Below are 10,279 nucleotides of genomic sequence, written 5' to 3' on the forward strand. Positions count from 1 at the left end.
GCTATTTAGAGCATCGTCTGTGCCACGCCCTTGCTTATAGGCAAACTGAAAAGGGTCTAAATGTACATCAACCTCTTTCTTTAGCAGCGGCACCATGATCCTCTCAAAACATTTCATGACAATGGATGTCAATGCAATAGGCCTAAAATCATTGTTTACCTTTGGACAAGGTTTTTTGGGGACAGGTTTTATTATTGATTTTTTCCAGAGGGTGGGGATGGTGTGAAGATCAACAGATTTTTGAAATATGGGACACCATGCTGATGTCAGTTCTTCTGCAAATGTCTTCAGAAGGAATGCAGAGATGCCATCTGGCCTGTGGCCTTCTTAGTACAGGTGTGTTTGAAAAGTGATTGGACCTTTAAAGGGTCAATCAGCACCCTTTCATCCTGGTCAGTAGCAGAGATTGTCTCTAAGATATCTGTACATTCAGAGGAGAAGTCCTGGGTTTCAAATCTCATGTAAAAGTCATTCAGTTCATTTGCTTTTTGCAGGTCATCAGAGGTACAGAGAGTTTTTTTTGCTGGAGTCATATTTGTGATTGCCTTCATAGTGTCCCAAAGTTCCTTGGAGTTCATTGTAGAAAAATTCTGTTCAATAATTTCCTTATGTCTCCTTCTAGCTTCTCTGAGCATGTGGTTAAGCTCCTTTTGCACACATTTCAGTTGCGTTTTATTCCGGTTTTTAAAAGCTATATTTTTACGATTGATGCAGTCCTTAACCTCTTTAGTTATGTATGGTTTGTTGTTGGGGTACACAGTTATTTCTTTCTGAGGTATCACATTGTCAACACAGAAGTTTATATAGTCAGTTACCGTCTCAGTAGCATTATCCACGTCCATCTCATGAAAGATACTCCACTCAGTAGAGAGAAAACATCCTTTAAGAGACTCTATGCTGTCACTAGTCCAAACCTTTACAGTCTTGGTCTGTGGTTTACTACGCTTGAGAACCGTTTTGTAGGTAGGTATGAGATGAACAGTGTTATGGTCCGAGTTCGAAAGCGGGGGTTTGGCTCTACTCACATATGCATTGTTCACATTTCCGTAACATTTGTCTAGAATTGTATCTCCCCGGGTCTCACATGTAACGTATTGTTGAAAACCGGGTAGTGACAGTTCAAGTTTGCAATGATTAAAGTCCCCTAGAATAAAGACCGGAGCGTCAGGAGTGTGTAGTAGCTGCTGGTGAACACAGTCAGTGATTTGAGCTGCTGCACTTGCTGCGTTCCCGCTGGGTGGAATATAAACAGTGCAGAGAATGATATTCCCAAACTCTCTAGACAGGTACAGGGGTCTTAGGCTCAAGCACATAAGTTCAATGTCGGGGCTGCAGATAGTCTTACGCAAAGTGTGTTGTCTGCACCACAAGTTAACATAAGTAACCGGAACAAAGTAACATTACGTACAGTCCGCGGCACTGTGAGTGCAGACGTCGATGTGTCCCATTATCATTCATATCACATCATATCAAATCATAATGTATCATATATTTCCTTATGTGAGCCAGCTTCTTGAGCCGTATCTGGCTGTGCAACACTCACAGTGTCACATACTGTATGCAGAAGTATTATTTTAAGCAACACATTAAAGGTAAGAGTGGAGAAACCAGCTCGAGTGCGCTAGAATTTGAAACTACGCAGCTGAAAAAAATCAGCCCCTTCCTTCAGACTTCCTTACAGAGCCCCTCCTCCAACACACACGAACGCACACATGACCAATGAGGGCACGAGATAAGTTTGTGCACAGATGGAAGGCTGACAGGCAGGTAGGCCATCCAGTTATTTTAGCCGGGCCGGCTAAAATGATTGGTTGTGCTTTTTACAGTACTACGGATACTACAGATGACATTTTTTTATGTATTTATTGTCAAAGCATTTAATATATTCATTGCTATCGGGATGTTAAGAGCATTCCATGGAATATAACAAAAAGTGTTTCTGAAATAAATTACATACCCCACCTTTGACAATAAATCCATAAAAAAATGTCATCTGTGGAAGCCGTAGTACTGTAAAAAGCACGACCAATCATTTTAGCCGGCCCGGCTAAAATAACTGGATGACCTACCTGCCTGTCAGCCTTCCATCTGTGCACAAACTTATCTCGAGCCCTCATTGGTCATGTGTGCGTTCGTCTGTGTTGGAGGAGGGGCTCTGTACGGAAGTGGCAGATTTTTTCCGGCTGTGTATTTTCAAATTCTAGCGATCTCGAGCTGGTTTCTCCAAAATTACCTACCCCACCTTTAAGTGAAACATTTTTAATTGTAATATTATTCACTATCCACCTCTTTAAAAATAATGACATTTCAAATGATAAGCTCCATCTTATAAACAGGGCATTAATAAAATAGACTTTACAAGCATATTTCATGCAATTTTGATATTTAAAAAACCCTTTATTTATCTCCCAGTCAGACGGGACGTTTGCAGTCAGTTAGTCTCACCTGTACAGGCAGTGCTGGAGTGTGTTCAAGGTGAAGAATGAGATCATAATGATTACAGATGGAGCGTCTTATTTTGGACAGTTTAAAATGCGAGGGTCGTGATCGGTTCGTGCACGTTCCGTGATGGCCGGCCGGCCCCCAGTCTGACTTGATACCGCCCCCGTGATAAATAAATGTAATTATTGTGAAGCCAGCTGCAATGGATCATTGATCCACCAGGGGGTGCAGTGGGGTTCCACACTGGAGTCATGTGTGGAGTCTTGTACAGTATGTCTGGTACTAATGTATAGCGGATCTTTGTTAAGATCCATATGTCACGGATAGGATCATAGTCTGTGCTAAATAAGACATGTAATCATTTACAAAACATCACCATGTTGTTATTTAACAAAATAATGTTGTTTAGTCGAAAAAAACGAACAGCAGCCGGCTCTCGATTTTTAATCCTAATTTAATCGTTTATGTTCGCCGAATTGACATGAAATCACTGACAAATATGAATATACTGTATTCAACTTCATTAAAATGTTATTAACGTGCCTAAACTCAGTAATTCACTAAAAATTACTGATCCCTCCGCGTCGCGTCGCGGAGGGATCTTGATCCCTGGGTGTTATTTTTCCCCATAATGACCAAGTCGCTGCAAATTATCCCGCTTATTACATGGCCACATTCTCAACAAAGTAACGACATGACTCCCAATATTAATTAAAATGCTTTTATGGATTTAGAAAATATTTTTATTGATTTAAAAAATAGTTGTATGTATTGATTTAAATTTACATGCATCCGCTAAGAAAAATAGTCCGTTGTTAAAGTTTTTTAAACAGTCAGAATGAAACGGCAGCTCTCAGCTGTCTGTTTACACTCCTAATGGCCCATCACAGCTCTCTCCCCCCCTGATCTTTCTTTTCCAACAGTTAAGTTAACTGTAGGTTACTCTGAGTGACAAGCTTACAGTTAGTGAAGTAACACTTTTTTTTTGTGAGTCACGACCTCGCTGTTTCATTCTAACATAACGCTCCAAATATGACTGTTTCCACTCGGACTTCAATACAGCAACACCATTGTTTGGTTTCCATGGTAGCGTGTCTCTTTAGTAGCGTGCACTCCTTTCCTGTAAATTACAGGTCCAGCCAGGCAAAACAGTAATATGAAATATGAACGTTAGTTTTTAACTGAAATGATCAAATAAAGTCAAAATGTCACAGTGTTTACAAACATTGACCATACCGTTCACCAGCCCCCACCCCACTATGTTGAGTATAGCCTACTCTTTGTTTAAAACGAATTGGCCATCGGAATGTGTGTGTCCCAACCCCCCCCCCTGTGATATCTCTTCTCCACCAGCAGTCTGTAGGTTTGTGTTCGCAGATCATCACCCTTAGCTATTTCAATTACCTCTCAAACAACCTAAACTAGTTATAAATGTTTATTTTAAATAAAGTATGTTTCTTCACATGTTAGGTCTATATTGAAGGTTCATTGAAAGTAAAGCTTACTTTGGTTCTTGTGCTCTAGTTCTTCAAGGAATCTTACTGTGTGTGTGTGTGTGTGTGTGTGTGTGTGTGTGTGTGTCTTTATGACTCAGAATATGAATACATTGGGATTTGATATGGGGGGGGGGTTCTGTTAGAAGGTGCGACGGGGGAGGGGGGAGAGAGTTAGACGCTATTTTAAAGTAAATTCAACACATATCGACCCTAAATATAGCATATATTAAGAACGAGAAAGTGTTAACATCGTTTTTTGTAAACATATGACCAATGTGCGAGGGTGATGACATCAGAGCATCGTCCTATGGGCTTAGCCCCGGACAGGTACAACAGGTATTCACTCAGAGGGGGGTAGTTACCCATTTACATGTCAAAAAGCAACATACAGTAGGCGGGTGGGGGATGGTGAACGTTTACATTTCTCTACAGAATACATTTAATTTAAGGGGAGCAGTTACTGAGAAGTTACATTCGCAGAAATGTAAAGTGATCTATCTAAGTTCTATTCATATTCTTGACGGGAAGAGTTAGTATACAATAGAGTTAGAGTTAGTATACTTTAAAAGCCTTCTCCAAATCAAACCAAGATATCTTGGGTATTCACTCAGAGGGGGGTCGGTGAACCGGGCAGAGTTTTTCGCCGGTCAACGTGTGTGAAAGTTTAAAGTTCAATCTTCCTTATTGAGCTTTATAACAAATGAATAAGGACTATATATTATAATAAACTATATATTGAGCTTTAAAACAAATGAATAACGAATGAATAACGACTATATATTATAGGAAATGAATAACGACTATATATTATAATAAAACTATATATTATTATAAAACTACATATATAGTTATATAATAAAACGACTATATATTATAATAAAATAAACACCGGCTGTTGTTATGCCTGCTGCAACGTTTACTTACTCTGTTCTCCGCTTAAGTAATTATGCCGTTACAAGCTTCATAGTTGTATTTATCATCTACATTTGCCGAAACAAGTTTAATATTCTGAAAGCCAAGACTTTGTTTATTTGAAATCAGATGAAAACAAACTGTAACGGCCCCATTTTATTCATATTCCGAGTCATAAAGACTTTATTTAAAATAAACATTTATAACTAGTTTAGGTTGTTTGAGAGGTACAGCTACCATTCTTTAATTAGATGTTTGATAAGTGCATGCAGATCACATAGTAAAACACGTACACAGATACATTATTTTGTATTTTTATTAAATTCGACAATGTCAATTTCACTTTCCACTATGTCCACCGTTGTTTTTCACAACCAATGGCAGAACTTTATTGAGGCCTGTAATTAGTCAACTACAGGTCTCTTGGGTCAGTATTTTTCTTCCAAAAAGCTTGTGACAAGATGTTATTGCTCTTGGGGCATTAAAAACAAGATTTTAACTTTAGTTTTTTTTTTAATATCTGCATTTTCAATTGTGAAAAACTAAGTCTTAGTTTGGCCATAGTTATTTAATATATAGCGCCATCTCCTGGTTAAACCCTGAAATTGGAGAATAGTGGGAGGGCCTAACATTCCTGGATACTGGTCTTTGGCAGGTCTTAGGCAGGTAACTGGCTGGCAGTAGGCAGGAAGCTGTATGCTGGCGTCCAAAATAAGATGCCCCATCTGTAGAAGCAGTCCAACCAGTCAGACCGCTCACACTGACACAGGCCATCAGACACTTAGATTAGCTTAGTTTAGCATATATACCAGGAAAAGGGGGGAAATAGTGTGTGACAAAATACACATTTAAGTGTACTTGATATATCTCTGTACAAAAACTGAAATGTAAAAACAATTTGGCAACTTGTTTTGGTCCCAGTCAAGAAATAGCCCGACCCATAATCCCCTGTTAAACGTCTTATTGATGTTTTTACTCCTCTGATTTGGTATGGATTAAACAAACTGGATTCAGAGCTGCTGATAGGTGGATTTTGTTACCTTTGGACAGGCTGGCTTTGTCTTCCCCTGTTTCCAGTCTTTATGCTAAGCTAAGCTAACCAGTTGATGGCCTTATTTCTAACAAACATATTCAGCAATCTCAATATCTATGATCAGCTGATCCAAGAGGGTTTTAAATAGTTTATAAAGCTTCAGAAGAACCAAAGCTATCAGACAAATGGTGTTAAGTAGAAATGGACATTTATTTTAAGCTACATTCCCTAAGTTGAGAACTAGTGAAAACTGTACTTCAGTTAGTACATTTAAAAAAACACAAAAAATAACATTCTTTGTTCCTTTTTTTTTTATCCATTGAGGCTTTGTTCAAACTTTACAAGCAGTGTGCAGAGAGGTGGACGAAATACAATTAACATAACACAACAGACAGCTGAGATGTAACATTTTAATTCCCCTGGTTTGTTAAACCACTGCAGCCTAATGTTTAATGATCAGATATTGTTGATTCTCCAAGTAACTGTAAATACATTTTGTACCAATATACTATAATTCAATAATCAATCCTGAACTTCCCCTTTAAAACACACCAGAGACCCATCATTTTCCCCTCAATTGAAAATTATAAAAATATATATACACTACAGTATTTTACGAATGAAAAGGAGTGCATTACTTCCACTAGTAATGTGTGCAAGTATGAAACACTTTTTGAACACACAATTCTGAGACAATAAATACTTTTCTTGTCCCCCTGACATATAAAGAAGTGGTAAAAGTTTATTTCTGAGTAAATAGTTTTCTGATCACTTCAAGTCATGACGGCAGGTAGTGCAATCCGTAGAATAAACTAGAGTACATTAGAACATACTCATCAGTATTTGATGTGTTTTTTTGCGTCTCATCAAGGTGAACCATATGTGATCAGATTCTGAAAAATTAACAATGTGTACAATGTACTTCCCCAGTTGAATACATTTATTACATTTAGTGAGAGTGAATCTTTCTGTAGAAAATTAAATGTTGTTTCTACTCAGTGTGATTGACAGAAGAGATGATCAGAGGGGCAGAGTTTTTACCACCATGATTAAAACAAGGACCAAAGAGTGGGTAGAGTTTCTCTTTGAAGCAGCAGCCAGTGAAGGAGTAGATCAGAGCTGCAGCATCAACATCATAAAAGGAGACCAGACCCTCCTCATAATCCACAAACACCCCCACCTTCTCAGGCTGAGACTTCAGAGAGAGACGGACTGGAGGAACAGCAAGAGCTTTGTACTCATTTTCATTCCTCAACCTTATCGTCCAGTAACCTTTCTGAGGAGTCAGTGTGATCTTTCTCTTCCTGTTGATCGACTCTCTGACCACTCCTAAATACCACTTAGTCTTCCCTTTAACCTGAACCTCGTAATACAATCTTCCTGAAGAGAAACTCTGCTTTGCTAAGACACCAGCACAAGGATCAAATCTCTCTGGATTGTCTGGGAGATTCTTCTTCACATCACCATGTTTAACTTGTTTTCCATCATCAGACAGGATGAGATAGGGAAGTGCTGTATCAGGATCAAGAGTCACCTCCACCTCATACTGCTGGACCCTCTTCAGCTCCACCTCGAGCAGCTTCTTCATCTGTTTACTGAGCGTCTCCTCCAGCTGAGTCACAGCTCTCCTCACAGTCCCCTCATATGAAGGTGGACGGACCCTGACTTCTGTCCAGTTCTTGGTGGGTGGAGCAGCGTTCAGGGACGTGAAGCTTTGGAGGAGGTGGAGCTGGTCTTCAGAGCGTGAGAGCTGCTCCACCTCAGAGCTTCTCTTCTTCAGCTCAGAGATTTCCTGTTCCAGCTCTTTGATGAAGCCTTCAGCCTGTTCCTCTGTCTCTCTCTGCTTCTCTTTGATGGTGTCGATGAGCTCGGCCTGGCTTCTCTCAACAGACTCCTTCAGAGCGGTGAAGACCTGAACACCATCTGCTATCTCTCTGTCTGCTCCTTCCTTACTGAGCTCCACTGAGCGATTCATCTCCTGAATCTTCAGTCGTCTCTTCTGGATCATCTGCTGAATTTCAGCCTCTGTCTTCCCCAGCTCAGCCTTCTTTCCTTCATATTCTTCTTTCAGAGGAACAACATCATGTGTCTTGTGGTCTAAAACAGTGCAGAGCATGCAGACACACACCTGGTCGGTCTTACAGAACAGCTCCAGCAGTTTATCGTGCTTCACACACATCCTGCTTTCCAGGTTCTCCTCAGGGTCGATCAGCTGATGTCTTTTTAAGCCTTTCTTTGTCAGGTGAGGCTCCAGGTGAGTCTCACAGTAGGACTCCAGACACACCAGGCAGGACTTCAGGGCCTTCAGTCTGGTTCCAGAGCAGACGTCACAGGGAACTTCTCCTGGTTTGACAACTTGTTGCTCTGAGCTGCTGCTGCTGGCTTTCTGTTGAGCTGACTGTCTGAACTGAGCAGCCATCTCAGAGATGAAAGTGTTGACCTGCAGCTCAGGCTTTATGTTGAAAACCTTTTTGCAGTTGGGACACTGACTCGGGACATTTCTATCCCAGTGTTCAGAGATGCAGGCTTTACAGAAGTTGTGTCCACATGGTGTGCTGACTGGATCAGTGAACACATCCAGACAGATGGAGCACAGAAACTGATCTTCAGTCAGCAGACAGCTGGCAGCAGACATGTCTCTCTGGGGACAAAACGTGTGAAAAAAACACAACTGTAATTACATATTCTCTATTTGCCAGTTCATAGAGTCCTACTATGAACCCGAAAATGTAAACTACCCCAACGTTTTATGTTAGAAATTAAATACATAGACCAATGACAACCAAAAACATTTAGGTTTTTTGTCTGTAAGAATTAAAATTAAAGTTAAAATGAAATCTGGAAAGTCATAGCAGCATTCCGTTTAAACTCTAAGAAACACAATGTGTAAGCTCTGATACTGTTGGGGGATTTTGCCGTTGTTGAACAGAGGAGTGAAACCTCCTGCTGAGCATCACTGAAGTTAATACTAGTTGTTAAAAAACAGTAAACGTTATCTGCTTCAAAAGGCAGACAGCAGTTACTACAGAAACAGGTTCAAAGCTCAAGGCTACTTACCACAGTGTGTACAAATGATATAAAATGAAATATCTAATTGTCATGCCTTTTTATAAGCAAAACTTGTAACATAACACCAGATCCCTTGCTTTGGACAGTCCAGAACAAATCTAATATTTAGATTCTACTTTGTTTAATAGAGTCAATTATAAAGATCTTTTCAAATACAGGAAATATGAAAATTAGCATTAGCTAATGCTAGCTTTGACTGTATGCTCTCTAACCTTACTTAACCAGAGTTTACATTGTAGTTTTGGCTGTTGCTAATGTAAATATTGATGTTTTTATCTTAACTGACACATGTATATGGTATAATATTCTTTATATGGTAAAATGGATGTAATACAGTCAGATTCTGATTTTAATCCAACTTTGACTAAATATTTAGTAGGGCTGTGCAATTAATCGTATTTTAATCGCAATTACGATTTTGGCCTGCCACAATTACGAAAACAACATAATCGAAAAAAACGATTTGCTTGGTTGTGACATATTTGATCTAATTTATTTTAGTCTAATTTATTTGTATTTATCATATTTACATATGTTTAGTAGCTTGTTGAAGTGCGCTCCAAAATATTTGTTGATCTTGTTTATTGGTATTTATTATTTTGATATTATTTATTTAAATGTATCATTTATTTTATTTATTTTTGTATTGGTTTTTCAGTTGAATTATACGTTCAGGATTATCAACAGTTAAAAAGATACTGTTCAAATTATTATTTGTATTTATTTTAAAGTTCAATAAATGGATGTTTTCAAAGTCAATGAATAATCGTATTTAATAATCGTGATATCAATAATTGACCAAATAATCGTGATTATGATTTTTGCCATAACCGCACAGCCCTAATATTTAGTAAGTGATGTGTCTGTAGTGTACTCACCAGTGTTTGCAGAGTCCTGCTGTGTTGTTGATAAAAAGCTTCTGGATTCAGTTGAGTGTTTCTTCAGAGAAACAGAGATTTGTCTCGGCTGCTGCTTTGCTGTCGCTCAGAAAAACATCAGCTTTCATTTCCGGGAAATGGAAACTCTTCTCTTACAGTCTGGTTCCACCTCTCAGTGGCAGTTTGCAAAGAGGAAGTGGAGGAAGAACTATTGAGGCTTGTTATTTAACTTTGTGACGATGCATTTTACAGCTGATCCAAGAGGCTTTTCAAATAGTGTATTGAGCATAAGTAGGAATATGTTCTCAATACATAAAGGACATCTCTTTACACATCTGGAGATTTATAGCTATATTTCACAACGCTGTGTTATGGTCCCTGTTTAAGAGCAGCTGGTGAAACATTTCCTCCTCCCTGAACAGACTGTTTGAAAATGGGTCACGTGATTG

General features: G+C 39.0%; 1 protein-coding gene across 1 annotated transcript; it reads right to left on the reverse strand.

Moving 5' to 3' along the window:
- Positions 1–6,196: 6,196 nt before the first annotated feature.
- LOC117470585 (E3 ubiquitin-protein ligase TRIM39-like) lies at positions 6,197–9,946 on the reverse strand. The gene is made up of 2 exons (XM_034115405.1): positions 9,831–9,946; positions 6,197–8,524 (listed from the first exon to the last, which is right to left on the reverse strand). Exon 2 carries the CDS (start codon positions 8,516–8,518, stop codon positions 6,875–6,877), a length of 1,644 nt encoding a protein of 547 aa, XP_033971296.1. The 5' UTR covers positions 8,519–8,524; positions 9,831–9,946; the 3' UTR covers positions 6,197–6,874.
- Positions 9,947–10,279: the final 333 nt, after the last annotated feature.

This window comes from Trematomus bernacchii, unplaced genomic scaffold (genome assembly GCF_902827165.1).
Source record: "Trematomus bernacchii unplaced genomic scaffold, fTreBer1.1, whole genome shotgun sequence".
NCBI classification, from domain to species: domain Eukaryota; kingdom Metazoa; phylum Chordata; class Actinopteri; order Perciformes; family Nototheniidae; genus Trematomus; species Trematomus bernacchii.

What these genes read in the sequence shown, in the direction of transcription:
- LOC117470585 (XM_034115405.1), bottom strand. Translation starts at nt 8,518, where the DNA reads ATGTCTGCTGCCAGCTGTCTGCTGACTGAAGATCAGTTTCTGTGCTCC.